Raw genomic sequence first — 15710 nt, forward strand, 5'->3', positions numbered from 1 at the left:
TTAAAAGAGAATTATCCGGTAAATATTTTTAGATATTAAAAAGTAAAATATAGCGAGATAAAAGATAGACTATAAGGTGTTTATTTTTCAGTAAAAGGTTTCTTACAGTCTTTTTACATATCTTATCTATTCTTTAAACTTAAATAAGAGATTAGATGCATTTAAAAATCACTTATCAAGTATATAAAATTTTTAAATTTTCTAAAAAATTTGCCTAAATTTTAGAAAGAAATTTCTATATAAATTAAGTCAGTGGGTTTCTAAAGCATATTTACTCTCATATTTAAGATTTTAAAATATATTAGAGACGTAAAATAAATATTTAGAAGGGTTGGTTTTGTTAAAAAAACACCCCTATATATATATATATATATATATATATATATATATATATATATAATATTTTGGTGGTCAGAGTAGCTACGTATCAGGCTGACTCTGTAACAACTCCGCAGTGACGTATAACATCGACCAACTGCCTCTTTAAAAAGTCTTTTACTCCAAAGACTTCAGCTAGACAAAACAAAACAAGAACAAATATAAATATAAATTTCATCCAAAGAAGGAAAAAAGAGAGAGGAAAATGTTGTCATTCTCACGCTCTCGTTCTCCTATAATTAAGTCAGTCTTCATCATAAAGATAAGAAGAAAGCATTGCCCACAAGCACTACTGTTAGATAAGATCGCATTCTGATTCTGATACTAAAAACTTAAACTATTACTATTTTGTAAACATTCTACGAACAATTTATACTACTAGTGTACGTTTGTAAGCATAAACGTTAATCTAAAGATAGATACTTCAACTCACCTCCCACTTCAGAACAAGATCCTTTTCCCCCTTCCACTCTTCTCAATCCACCTTTCTCTTAATGCTCATTTCTTTACAAGGCCGTCTCCAAGCTAAAGGACACCAAGTCTGAATTGGTCTCTCTCTCTCTCTCTCTCTCTCTCTCTCTCTCTCTCTCTGCTTTTGTGTTTCACTTCTTGCAACTTTTATGTTCATTGCTTCCCCTGTGGTTTTGCTTCTGTTGTTGTCTTTAGACTTATGATATGTGCTTTTCCTCTTTTGGGTTGCTTTATTAGTCCCAGTTCTGGGGCTCTAGTTAGTTTGATTGAGGAGTAGAATTAAGAGAAGTACTCCATAGTTGGATTGGTGTGGAGATGGGGTGGTTCACTGGGTTTCTCAAGGTGGTGTCATGGCTTTGTTTGGTGGGGTGTGGGTGTGTGAATGGGATTGGGGGAAACTGGGGGACTCAGGCAAGCCACCCCTTGCCACCTGGTACGGTTGTTCAGATGCTGAAGGACAATGGGTTCCAGAAGGTGAAGTTGTTCGATGCTGAGGATGAGATCATGAATGCCTTGCAGAAGTCTGGGATCCAGGTGATGGTCGGCATCCCGAATGATTTGCTCGCCGCCCTCGCAGCGAGCGAGAAGACCGCGGAGAATTGGGTGGCGAAGAATGTCTCCAAGTATGTCAATGATGGAGTTGATGTCAGGTTACTGCCTCTCTAACTGATCACCCTCTCTGTGAAATTCTTTGCATTATGTTCGTTTATGGTTCTACTTTCTTAGTATTATTGTGGATTTCTAAGGAGTAACAACCCTTTTTTTTTTGGTATGGACAAGGAAAGATCACTAACAATCTATTAATCAAGTCAGTGTTTATATGAATGAGATTTTTACCTTGCTATATTCATAACATTTTGATTGTAATTTGAAAAACTCTCTCTGAAATCTGCTGCTGAATTTTATTCATCCTTTAGCTAAAGAAACATGACTTATAAACTATTGTATGATCTCCTGATGACATTAAATCTGTGTCTGTTTCTATCAATCAATAGGTATGTAGCAGTAGGGAATGAGCCACTCTTACAAACTTACAATGGGAGCTACCTTCAAACTACTTTTCCAGCTCTCCAGAACATCCAGGCTGCTCTAATAAAAGCTGGGCTCAGCAGTCAGGTTAAAGTCACCGTCCCCCTTAACGCCGGCGTCTATGAATCACCGAGCGGAAAACCTTCTGACGGCGATTTCCGGTCAGACATCCATGATCTCGTGCTCTCTATTGTCACATTCCTCAATGACAACGGTGGCCCATTCACTGTCAACATATATCCCTTCATCAGTCTCTACAAAGATCCTAACTTCCCACTGGACTACGCCTTCTTCCAAGGATCGGCGAGTGCTATTGTGGATGGCTCGATCACGTATACAAACACCTTTGATGCTAACCATGATACTCTGGTGGCCGCCTTGCGGAAGAATGGCTATGGTAATCTTTCTATCATCGTTGGTGAGATTGGTTGGCCGACTGATGGAGACATTAATGCAAATCTTCAGTATGCTAGGCAATTCAATCAAGGCTTCTTGACCCACATCTCGTCGGGCCAGGGGACGCCGTTAAGGCCTGGACCTGTCGACGCCTATCTGTTCAGCTTGATCGATGAGGATGACAAGAGCATTCAGCCAGGGAATTTTGAGAGGCACTGGGGTATCTTCTACTATGATGGCACACCCAAGTACCAGCTCAATCTCAGCTCAACGAGTTCTGGAGGTTTAGTTGGAGCCAAGAATGTCAAGTATTTGGAGAAGAAGTGGTGTGTGCTCAAGCCTTCGGTGAGCATCGACGACGCAAAGATTGGAGATAGCGTGAGTTATGCATGTGGCAATGCAGACTGCACAAGTCTTGGGTATAAGACTTCCTGTGGCGATCTGGATGCAAGAGGGAATGTCTCATATGCATTCAATAGCTATTACCAGAAGAATGATCAGGATGACAGGGCTTGCGACTTTTCGCACCTCGCAACCGTAACTAATGTCAATCCATCTAACTCAACTTGTAGGTTTAATATCATGATTGAAGCTAGTTTTGCGACACGAAGGGCAGCGAGTGTGCCAGGATTATTTCTTGTTCTATTTACAGTTTTATTTACATGTTGATAGATTTTGTACTTTCCTTTTTCTTTTTCTTATACAGTTGGAGTGGTATCATTCTTTGTGGTTGTATTATAATTGTACCAATAATGTTTTGACCATGTAGCAAACTTGTGACTTATGAACTGTGATGTAGTAATGGTGTTAATAGGAAAATAAGAAAAAAGTGTGGAGTTTCCAGGTTATAAGGACTTCCAATTTCACAATGGGTAAAACTTCCAGAGCTTCAAAATGGATAGATGAAGGATTTTTAGAGGCATACTGATGTATATCATTCACGAATGAAACGCATTGCGTTGACAAAGAATCTGGGCACTAATGGAAGTTTATATCTGTGAATGAAGTGGAACGAGATGACTGCCTGTTTATCTGGGAACTAATAGCAAGCATTGCGTCTTTCCCCAAAAGGGAGAGAAGCAGGAGCAGCAGCATCCATCGCATCCAGCATCAATTATCGAAGCAAATATGAATAAATTATAATGCTTCAAAACGAGCAATTATGGCATAGGGAGTTTGGCAACAAATCATGCACGTCTTATGAGTGGCATCACATGACAAGCAGCAGAATGTGTAGTAGCTCTCATCAACAAAAGAAACATTCCATCTAGGTAGATAACAAGTTTGACGATATGGGATAAGCTATGCAACTTTAGTACAACAAAGCATCCAACAAGAAAGAGGAGAGTAAATCTAGAAGATATAATTCTGTGAAGGCATCTCTACAGATGTCCACAAGCGCAACAAATTTTCTACTTCAGCAGTCAATCTATTAATATGATAAATACATTGAATCTGCCTTTTTCTCTCTTAATATTCTTTTTCTTTTTCATGTTGAGGTCTCAGTCAGTGGTCATTGGTAGGGAAATGCAACACCTGAAGCGTGCCTTGCGAACAGTGCTCACAATCTCCATCTCAGCATTCTCGAGCATTCTGACGACCTCGGTGAAGGGAGGGCGAACGTCAGGGTTAGGATCCCAGCAACGGGTCATGATCACTCCAAGTGCAGGTAGACAATCATGTGGTATGATTGGACGGACACCCTTGTTTACCACGGCGAATGCAGCCTGAACAGCTGTCATGTTTGCAAAGGGAAGCATACCAGTAATTAGCTCCCACAGGACAATTCCAAAGCTATAAACATCAACCTTCTGATTATACGGTCTGTGCTGGATCATCTCTCTGCAACCAACAAGGTCATAAAGTCCACTTTTGCAGAAAATTGATACGTATAACATAAAGAAAAGTGGAACTGTTGCAGTAAATTAAGAATGTATTTACGAAGCACAGAAGAAATTAGGTACCACAGGAAAATTATTATAAAATAAGCAAAGTGGAAACAAGCAAGTAAATTCATTCAATGAAGTATTCAGGTCATCTATTTAAACTCATATCATCCTTCACTAGTTTCAGAAAAGTTATCATTATTTGCCATATACCAAACCTTCGCTATCACAAAACTAGATCGAGGGATATTATCACCAAGCCGGATTTAAAATGGAGACAAGAAAGGTTCCACCAACTGCTAATATCTTCTATTTAACAAACAATAACACACAGTGTTCGAAGCTAAAGATTGAAACATTGAGAGTATATATTGTCATGCTCCTAATAACTAAAGTTTTGTGGTGCTGCACTGAGAGGAAAAATGACAACAACAATCTCACTGCATCTCATCTCAATGCTGGCAGCCAAAGAATTTGATAGTTTCAGAATAGAAATATAGGCTACAATAAACATGAGATTAGTGAAGAAAAGAAAGTAAATCATAAAAAGACATGTTGAAATAAAACCAAAGTAGGATGCACTAAAGGGAAGGATATACAGAGCTGAAGAACTACTAGGTCAAGGTTAGGAGACAACCAAAAATTCAGTTGGCAATTAGAGGCTAAAAATATGATGTCATACTCAGAAGATTACTGTATTTTATAAGGTGGGCGATTAGAGGATAAAGTAACCTCATGCCTGCACATGCATGATTCTGTGGCTATATGCCTTTATATGCATGTCATCAGAAAAACGGATATAGATATAAATGTGCCTTTTCATAACAGGCATACCGAAACTTACATTTAGTATGTGGCAATGCATGTTATCTGAACTTACTTGCAATTTCTGTCGCATGCGTTAGGAGAGAACAAATTCAGATAACGGACAGCATGCTATCTCTACAGTTTTGTTATCTGTGCTTTTGTTGTCTTGCTTAGAAGGTTTAATACGTCATTGCAAGAGTCTGATTGGGCAAGAATATTAGATTGACAACCAGCTCTCTCTACATTTATTATTTTCCATATATGTCCATTTACGTCTGCTTATTTATTAAAAAGTAGCAATTTACTTCTTTTCATTAGGCTACTAAGAGATCTGATTAGTCCTGTTCTAATTATTCACTTCTGTTCCCTATAAGAGTTTTAATCAGATTTTTATTACCACAACAGCTTGCCACTATATTATGCCAACTTTTTAAACTTATATTTATACTTTTAGTTAGTTCTTATAGATGTCAATTTTCGATTAAAAATCACTAAATGATTTTTCTTTTTGTTACTCATTTGATACAAACACAATGATCATCCTTGAATCATGAGTTACCTATAAACTCATATTTATCTTCATTGTTGGGAACTGTTTAGAGTGCGAAATATACTCCCTGTGCAGCCAAAACAATCATTAGATGGCCAAAGCTAAGCAAAGGATGAACCGAAGTAATCTTTTACATCTATTAAATGAATAAGTTCATTTGAGAGGGACATCCACAAGAATATCTTATACTACTTTCCACATTGGACTGACAAGTTCCAACGACTGTACTCTGATGTAAAGGAGGAGAAGTCAATGACTACATTTGTTTGACCACTTTGCTGTTCAATGGGGAAATGTGAAAAACAATCTAATGGTTCTCATGTAGACCTAAACAGGTTGTTCTGACTTTAGGTCCCATAAAGTTATATTATGCCCTCCTTGCACCACCACAACTACACATGTGAAACACATCAATCATCTATGAGCTTCAAATATAAACAGAAATATATGGGAAAATTAATACTGAAAACATATTACTATAATAGTCCACATTTTCACCAAAGAGAGATAAAGAGCAGCAATAATTGATGAACAAAGATGAAATATGTGCAGTTGTTACACTTCACATAATACAGAGTGTTCACAGCCCCTATCTATGTGGCCTGTACAAAATCAAGTGAAATAATCATATTATAGTTGATGGCTGATGGAACTAAAGATGAAGTAGTGGTTATGACTGCTTATAAGTTAAAACACAAATCACTGCCAACTTGACTCTTCAATGTTTGGGCTTCGTTTACATGTCCTTTGTCAATGATTTTTGGGAGGACAACAAAAGTTGATAAGAATAATGTATGAAGACATATTTCTGCATATGCATAGCTAAAAAACTGAATTGGAAAACTGACATGCCTTCAGAGACACAGTTGCCCATTTAGTTAACATTCTGAAATAAACAGAGGATTTGCAAACCCAAAAGAACAGATTAATACGTTTATCCACAAGTCAAAAATGTAACTTTGCTTTTGAGATGAGCATAAATGACCACACAGACAATGGTTCACACAGGAGACAGGAACATGCATAACCTTAAGGAGTGAAAGAGGGAAAAGGAACAGAAATAGAACTAATCTCTGGAGTAAACAGAAGCATAAAATAATAGTAACAGCAGCAAACCAAAATACCAAAATAACAGATAAAAGTCTGAATCAACTTTTGTCAGTATGTCCCAACTCCCTACTGTACTCTACATGAAGGAGTACACATGTCTAGCATGAATCAGACAGCTTGAGGCTTGAGCCAATATAGAACAAAAGAAATTTCACCTGTAGATGACCACAATGAGGCAATAAAGAAATTATTATAAACATCAATATTGCATGCTTAATTGCTTTTTATTAATAATATATTTCTAAGATCTTTAGTATCAGATAACAAGGAGACAAAAAGAAGATGTCATGCATAAAACGCGCTTTGAAGATGAATCAAATTTCTGGCTGTGAGTAGATGTCAGCAAGGACAGTCACCTTTTGGAATAGGTAAAGCAACTGGTGCATTAACTAGAACAGAGTATCAAAAGAAAGGATAATAGTAGAATAAGGGAAATAGGTTATATTTCATCAAGGCATAATGATGACGGCATAAATCACATACAGAACCTATATTGGAATAATAAGATTCCAAAAATTCATATATAATTGAACATCAATATGCCTATGGTCATGTTTCCAGGAAAAGCACAAGTTGCAGCATTCAAATTTATGCAGAAACAGAGAGCTTTGAACATAAAGTGCCAAAATTGCAGTATGCGACAAAGCAGGAAACTAGCAGTTGCAAAACTGAAAGGTAATCATGGCACGAGATTTAAATTGAAAGTTGGATATAGTAAAAAATCATCAAAGACATTGGCATCACAGTTACAAATTTATTTTAACTTACGGAGCCATCCAGCGGTATGTTCCTGTCTCTGGTGTCATCCCCTCAGTCTGCACCTCAATGCGAGCCACTCCAAAGTCTGCAATCTTAATGGATTTGTCAGTAAAGATCAGAAGGTTGTCCGACTTGAGATCCCTGTGGATGAACCCCAGTCCATGAACATAGGCCATTCCCCTGGCAACGTCCAATGCTTGTTTGACTGCTAGCTTCAGTGGGACAGACCTGTTCTGTCTTCTCATCAAGAACTGCCTTACCGAGCCACCCCTGGCATACTCGGTAACAATGCACCACACAATAGGTTTTCTGCATGCACCAATAAACCTCACAATATTTGGGTGCTTCAAAGTAGCAAGCATCATTACTTCCTGCACAAATTGTTGTTCCATTAATTGTGCTCTCTCTGGGTCATTTTCTGGCCTTTCCAACAACTTAATGGCAACATCTTCTCCATTATAGGTGCCCTTGTAAAGCTTTCCGAAAGCTCCCTGAGCAAAGGGCATCCCCATGTTGAGTTTCCCCAAATCAATGGTCCACTCCTCATAATCTCTGAGGGTCTCTGTCGGGTACCTTGTGTCCATCAATGCCTGAGCTAACGCATCATCACTCAATGCATGGGAAACCCGGCCAGGTCTAAAGACACTATTACCGACAGAATAATTCGCAGCTGGAACAGGCCTGAGTCCTGGATGGTTAAGGATACCTGTGTGTGAGTCGCTCGACCCAACACTGCTGTTATCCACCGACATGGCGATGGAACCCCCATGGTTGGTAGTCTGAAGGCTGTTAAGGCTATCGATAGACATGTTTGAGCCCTCCCCGAGCTTCCTGTAATATGCCATGTCGTAGCCGTTGTCATGCCCGCCTACACTACCCATAATCCCAGGAAATTTGGGACCTTCTACCATCTTCACAAATCCAACCTAACAATCCAAACAACTACTGATTTTATCTCCCTCACCACTCACTATCATCCGAGCTTCTGCCAGCTCAGGCCCGTAGCACGATAACCTGGAATCAGTCCATTCCAAATAAGAAATTAGAAAATTTTCACCTGAAACACCCAAAAATAAAAAATTTCCACCCTATTGAACCAGAAATCATAAATAACAGCAAGAAATCAAGAAGCTCTACACCAATCCTTCCTCAAATAGCTTATCAAATCACCTAAACCCTTCCAAACCTTTTCTTCTAAACCAAAACCCCCAATCGGCAGCTAAAATTGAACGAGAGCTAAAACACCGATCATAAAACTAAAAACACAAAGGAAACCAGTGATTAGGCATAGAAACAGGCACAAAGCCCCAAATAAACATACAAATTGGCCGATCGGGGGCAAAAAAGCACCGATTCCGGCGATACAGACCTCGATCGGACGGGTATCCTCCCGCGGAACGACCTCCGTGGGCTGTACCGTGAATCCCGAGGCGGAGATCGAAGCAAACGAGCGGCGAAGTGGGAGTCGGGAGGTAGGCGCTATCTCTTTCTTGGAGACTGGAAGAGAGACGACGACGACCAGTAGAAAGAAAGAGTAAGTCGTTGGTGTCCGCTTTCCCGTTTCGCCCCCTCACTTTTGCCGTAATTATTAATTAAATGAGGCTTATAATTCCTTCGAGGGGCTTTTTTATAATAATTAAAGGAATTAGTTGGTGCTTTTAATCAGGATATTAATTAATTAATATTATCTTTCCTTGCGAGCTTGGACCGACTGGTCCAAGGCCTCGGGTTTGTTTAAAGCGGTTGGTTCTTCTCGTGGCTTTTTCTCGCGAGATGCCAAGGACGGACACGATTTGATAGCGATTAATTTGGAGTTTATCGTAGCTAACTCGGTTTCCCTTTTCCCCCTGCAAGCTTTGTTATTTACGATGGAGGTACAGCAGTGCACTGCAGGTACTTATTTAATTTACTTCATTTATTTCTTTCCTTTTTAATAAAAAAAAAATCAATATAAGCATACACGTTCACAATTTAATCTTATTACATAATTTATCTTACACATAAATTTTATTTATCCGTGTCTTTTCTTTTGTCTTTCTTAATAAAGAATTGGGGCTGGGTGGAGGGGCATGCCGGTCATTTCGTCGGAGGGTGAGATGAGACGTGGATCTCTCAGGAGAGGTCTGAATCATCTCTCGGGGTTCTCAAATTCCAAGTGGCGTTTTGTTTGGGTGTCGTACAATGTGTACTAACGTCGTCTTCCCTTGTGACGGCAGTAGCCGTGGTTTTCCGACCACCTTCGGTTTCATATTTTCCATCTCCTTGACCACCGCTCCTTCTCTTAGCCAGCAATAGTTTATAAAATTGATAGCTAACTCCCTCTTGCCACGTAAGGAGATTGTAGGATCAACTCTCATTTTTAAATAATTATTATAAAAAAATATTTAATAGTTTGAACGCTCAGTAATTTAGCTCGAAAATATAATAGCTTAGAACAATGTTTCACTAATATTTAGTTTAAAATAATAATTTATTAAAGTATAGATTATGTGGCTTAATATATATTAGCTAGAGTTAGAGAGAGTTATTTTTTTCAACCCCTATCTTTTTCCATCTAATATTTTTATATTCACTAATTACTATTTTATATTTGAAAATATATCATTTTAATCAATTATTATTACTTCTCTTTCTTCTCGTCCTTTATTATAAATTATATTTTAGTCATTTATCAAATTATTATTTTTCTAATTTTATATTAGAATAATTTATATCGTGGTGGTAAGCTTTCTTATAAAAAATTAGAATAACTATACTAATATTAATAAAAAATATTAAATAACCATTTAACCTTGCTATTTTCTTTTTAAAAGAAGGCTAAAATGATCTCTATCTAAAATTGCAACATTCACGTTTTATTTTGTAATAAAAAAGTTAATGGATAACTAATGAGAATTAATGACGTTGGGAAATACCGTGGGATATAATGATGCTACACTTTAATTTTATTATATTTAATTAAAAAAAGTAAGAATAAAGTGTAATAATCATATTTCGCATTTCAAAAGCGAATTTTTTTTAAAAAAAACCCTCCTTATTCTGTATATTGTTATATTGTTCCTGAAGTAAGAGGAATTTATTTCTTATTCCTTTCTTTTATCCCAGCAATACTATTAAGAGATCCTAATGAATGGTATTGGCATAATATGATTAGTTTAAAAGCTCGTAAATTATCAAAAGAACGATTGGTATCCTTCCTGGTTGTAAGAAATTACGACAGACAATAGAAAAGATGGCAGAGAATGATGGTCTCAGTATTTTATATTTTGACAATCAAATGGGAATAAACTGGGCTAAGAATGCATCGTATAATATATGAAATCATCTACGAGTCTAATCTTATTTTAATTAAGCCTTGTTTTGGCCCATTAGACGTGTGTGAGATTATTTTATCCTTTTAATTTTGTTTTTGAAGTTGGTCGTATGAAAGTATCTTGTGGAGGCGTTTCGATTATTTTAAGTTAACTATTTCGTCTTGTGACTCTGTAGTTAATAAGAATTAATGTTGGAATGTTTTTTTAATTAAACCTAAAATTTAAGCTTGAATAATAGAGTGTAAAAAGTAATTTAAAATTTCTTATTATCAAAATTTTTATCATCTTTCTCCCTTTGAACATCACCAACTTCTCCCTTTTAGTATTGTCGACCGTCGACATTGCCTCCCTATCATTGGCCCGATTTGCGACAGCTTGGCACAGGTGGGCTAGGACTACGGGTAGTGAGGGGGCAACATCACTAATTGACCAACACTAGTCGACATCGCCTCCCCCCGCCCACATTCACTTCCTCCCCTTCTCTTGTCTCATCGTTATCGACGGATTCATCCGTTAGCTTTGAGGAGAAGCTTATGCGATAAGGGCAAATCTAGGAGGCAACGAGGGTGAGGACGAATGTGAGGGCGATCAAAGACAGTGACACGTTGCGACCCTTTTTCGAAGGCATGAACGGCGGAGACAAGTGCCTTCAAGACATGAGGAAGGGGGTGACGAGAAAATTGAGGAGTTTATTTAGATATTTCTATAATTTGATTTTATTTTTCAGGCTAAAATTGATAAGCTCAGGGTATTCCAACGTATAGGGGAATATTATAATCTAAAAAAGTCTTAAGGAATATGCTGAAAATTAGGTATAGCTAAGGGGGTTGTTGACATAATTAACCATTTTTAACATAAATTGCTTATTTATTTATTCTTCCCGTTGGTAAGGCTTAAAAAAAATTTCCCACATCTGAAAGGCTGGAATAATGGAATCCGCGCCTGAGGGAAAAAGAAACACCGAAAGAGAAGCGAGATCTCGAATCCAAGAATCTTCAGATCTGGTTTGGAGATTGGGGACGGAGGGATCGAAAGGAGTCTCCTTTCTTTTATGGGTGGGTGCTTGTCCTTGGAGGATTTCCAACTCCAGAGAAGATCAGGTACCCCTTTTCCCTCCCTTCTCTTCTTTTAAGAGGTTGTGGTTGATTGTTATAGTTATATAAGCATATGGAAAAGGTAAAAGGGGATGGTTGTCTTCAAAATAGGATTTTGAGGAGTGGATTGAATTGGGTTGTCTTGAAGATCCTACTTTGAGTGTTAGGATGACATGGGGCTTTGTTGAGAAAATTTTTTCGACCTCAAAATGGAATGTAATGCAATTTAATGGGAATTTGACCTCCAAGCGGTTGATCCATGGATTTTTCTTGAACTTGAGATAATGTGCTTTGGATGATTGTTCCCAATAGTTTAGATGCAACTTTATTAAGACGTATTATGTGCAATTGCTGTAGTATTCCTTATTTAAATCTACATAATCCATTTCGTGCCGTAGGTTATCTGAATTAAAGGTTTTATTCAGATAACCACATTTGCTAAAAGTTTTGAAATTGAATAATTAAACACGTTCACTCAAACAACTTGCAACATGACCTCTTTCCGTTGTGTGAGTTATCAAGTCTTTCTTTGGATACTTCATGGCCTTGTAAGAGATAGTAAATCTGAAGTAACTAGTATGCCATCCTGATTTCTTTGTGAAATTCTTACAGTTGAAACAAGGAAAGCTGATGCTCCACCATGTCCTTCCTCACTGAAGAAGGCTAAATCTGGTTCTAGATCTGTGGTCAGCGTCTTGGCCCCGCTGAAGGATGTAGAAGATTTGCGGCAAACAGCCGGCTATGGAAATGTCAACATTTTCACATATACTGAATTAAGAGCAGCCACCAAGAACTTTCGGCCAGATCAAATTCTTGGAAAGGGTGGATTTGGAGTTGTCTATGAAGGTTTTATTGATGAGAATATTAGACCAGGTTTCATCTCCACCCAAGTTGCCGTGAAAGAGCTAAATCAAGATGGCATTCAGGGGGACAAAGAATGGCTGGTAAATTTTTTTTTTCTTTGGACTCTTTTCTTAGATTGAACCTATATTACATCTGCTCTTTTATTTAGCAATGTTGAACTTCTTCTATGTCACCATATAATATATGGCACATAGAATTTACCCGGTATCTTTTACACAATGTGGTCATATTCCTCTAGTAAGGCAAGATTTTCCATGTGTAACTTAAAGAATTGTTTAAGTTTCTCTTTTCATGTAATAGCTCATAAGTCTCACCAATGAGGAAGTTAGCAACTCTTATATATTGAAATCAACCTTGGTTTATGCAGAAAATATATCGAGAATGTTAACTTATTTTAGTAATATGATTACTTAATTTGCCTAGTTGTCCTTGCTCTGTCATTGTTGAAAGTTGAAATATCTGGGAGTTGCAGCTTAACGCACTCATCAGAAAATAGAAGTAAAAGCATCATCTTAAACTCAGCCTTTATACAAGAAGCAGCATCATACAAGAGCACTATTAAAGTGATATGGTGGAGCACTTTTTTGAGGATTCACTGTTTTCTACTTCTTTACTCTGCCTATTGTGATTCTATTAATTATTAAATAGCTTGTTTTTGTCATGGCATTGTGAAAAGTTGTGGCATTACTAGATGTACTATTCACAGAATTTACAGTGACTTGTCATTTGATGTTCTAAATTGTTGAGCAGAAAATAATGCAATTTTAAATTCTAACCTCATTGAACTCTTCAAGTACTTGAAATTTGTGTTTGAGGCATACTTCAAGTACATGTTATAGATCCTAGTCTTGTAATATTTTAAATTCTTATTGGTTTTTCAAATCTGTGAAACATGATGGCTTTGCATGATGTACTAGGGTATTATTCTTCCCATTAGTTTTTCTTGGTATTCAGGAAGATCTCCATCTCTGAATCACCCCAAAAGCCCTTTATTGTTGGTATAAAATAATTTCACATTGAGAGAGAATATTTTCTGAATTTCATGACAGTGAGTAGTAGAATCTACATATTCAAGAAACATGACGATTGGTGCAATACATCTTCTACTGCTTTTTATATCTATGAAGTTGTAAAAGATTGCTATATGCTCGACAGTTTCTAAAGAAGCACCTCAGTAATTATTTCCCCCTTCTTGTTTCTCTTCTTTCAGGCGGAAGTCAACTATCTTGGGCAGTTAAGTCATCCAAATCTTGTCAAACTCATTGGTTATTGTTGTGAAGGTGCACACAGACTGCTAGTTTATGAGTACATGGCCTGTGGAAGCCTCGAAAAGCACCTTTTCCGAAGTATGCTCCAGTTCATGTCACTCTACCATGTTTTGTGATATAAATACAAAATTACTAGTCTACTACCATAATCCAGAAAAATAGTTTGAATTTATTGAAAGAAAACTGTCACTGTTATGATGAATTACTGCCACTGATAGCTAAGAGACAGTAATTACTATGAATTTGTAAGAGAATGGAAAGTTGCCAAGAAACTTAATCATTCTTGTTTACCCTTTTTTAAAGAAGTTGCCATCGGTCCTTTCCAAAATACTGTTATGGGATAATTTCATCTTAAGTCATGTACAATTCCTGAAGAGATATAGTTAAATAGAAGTTTTAACACTGCTTGTAACTCATTATTAGTATGTTAACAGGGGTTTGTCTTACAATGCCTTGGTCTACTCGTATGAAGATTGCCATTGGTGCTGCAAAAGGGCTTGCGTTTCTTCACGCAGTTGAAAGATCCATTATTTACCGGGACTTTAAAACATCGAATATATTGCTAGATGCGGTTTGTATTCCTACCTACAGTGTTATCTATTATACGTCACAACTTTAGTTGACCCAAAATATCTGCCCAATTTGGTGCATCCTTTTCCTTTTCTTTTCACTCCAGTTCACTGTTTATCCTCACCATACAGGAGTACAATGCTAAGCTTTCAGACTTCGGCCTTGCTAAGAATGGACCTATGGAGGGCCAAACCCATGTTTCTACTCGGGTCATGGGAACCTATGGATATGCTGCACCGGAATATGTGATGACTGGTCAGTTTGCTAAAAAGATCAGTTTGCTGTGTACTTGTGTTACTTATACCAATGCATGATATATATTGGCTTTTAGAACCAAATATTGTTAGATCTATCCAAAGTTGCTTAGAAATAGTGCATAACATCCTTTATTTCTCAGATTGTTCCATGCTTTCTTCTATGTTGATTTGGTAATGAGCTCTTTGCAGAAATCTGCAATTTCCACAAGTACCTCACCAGGTTAAACCTGTTACTTTGATTTCCTACAGGCCATTTAACTGCCAGGAGCGATGTTTATGGATATGGAGTCGTGCTCCTTGAGATGCTCACCGGAAGACGGGCAATGGACACAAGCCGGCCTAGTCGTGAACGCAACCTGGTCGAGTGGGCCAGGCCACTCCTAATCCATCAAAGGAAGTTGCTAAAGATTATAGACATGAGAATGGAAGGACAATACTCTACCAAAGTTGTGACAGAGGTTGCTGCCTTAGCTTACAAGTGCCTTAGTTATAGCCCTAGAGGGAGGCCAACCATGAGCCAGGTTGTTGAGACACTTCAGAGCTTACAGACCCTGCCTGAAATACTGTTCCAGAGCTGTGGGAATGTCATCACTCTCTTCGAAGTTCCGAAGGAAATTGGAGATGACAACATAGAGAAAAAGCATTCGATTGCTAATGATGGCGAAAACATGAGAAAGGTGCATAGCAAAAGAACTAGGTATGGAAATGGCAGAAGCAAAAGTGAACCACCTGTGGATTTTAATCTCTGCATTCCTTCACCAGATTCTGATGTTCAAGTGACCAATATAGAATCACCATTGCCAACTCGTAGTAGATATGCAAATGCTTCTGCCCATGAGATCAAATATGTGTAACATCAAACTTTTATTTATTCGTTCTTTTTTTTGCTTTTCTTCCATGTTGCTACTCCTTTCCAGTCATATTGGATGGCTTTTAAGTGCGAAGTTTTTGATGTCA

At 37.6% G+C, this 15710-nt stretch overlaps 3 protein-coding genes across 3 annotated transcripts; 2 read left to right on the plus strand and 1 right to left on the minus strand.

Annotated features, from left to right (window-relative positions):
* Window positions 1–689: 689 nt before the first annotated feature.
* LOC140772530 (glucan endo-1,3-beta-glucosidase 6-like) lies at window positions 690–3111 on the plus strand. Its single transcript, XM_073114646.1, has 2 exons — window positions 690–1499; window positions 1845–3111. Exons 1-2 carry the CDS (start codon window positions 1165–1167, stop codon window positions 2941–2943), a joined length of 1434 nt encoding a protein of 477 aa, XP_072970747.1. The 5' UTR covers window positions 690–1164; the 3' UTR covers window positions 2944–3111.
* A 409-nt stretch (window positions 3112–3520) lies between these two features.
* On the minus strand, window positions 3521–8963 carry LOC140772692 (serine/threonine-protein kinase STY13). The gene is made up of 3 exons (XM_073114881.1): window positions 8756–8963; window positions 7396–8400; window positions 3521–4116 (listed from the first exon to the last, which is right to left on the minus strand). Exons 2-3 carry the CDS (start codon window positions 8295–8297, stop codon window positions 3777–3779), a joined length of 1242 nt encoding a protein of 413 aa, XP_072970982.1. The 5' UTR covers window positions 8298–8400; window positions 8756–8963; the 3' UTR covers window positions 3521–3776.
* Window positions 8964–11604: 2641 nt separating this feature from the next.
* On the plus strand, window positions 11605–15710 carry LOC140772691 (probable serine/threonine-protein kinase PBL17). Its single transcript, XM_073114880.1, has 6 exons — window positions 11605–11800; window positions 12407–12738; window positions 13869–14004; window positions 14361–14497; window positions 14628–14751; window positions 15003–15710. The coding sequence occupies exons 1-6, from the start codon at window positions 11752–11754 to the stop codon at window positions 15605–15607; spliced, it is 1383 nt and encodes a 460-aa protein (XP_072970981.1). The 5' UTR covers window positions 11605–11751; the 3' UTR covers window positions 15608–15710.

Source organism: Typha angustifolia, chromosome 12, assembly GCF_048772165.1.
Source record: "Typha angustifolia cultivar Huaian chromosome 12, ASM4877216v1, whole genome shotgun sequence".
Lineage (NCBI taxonomy): Eukaryota > Viridiplantae > Streptophyta > Magnoliopsida > Poales > Typhaceae > Typha > Typha angustifolia.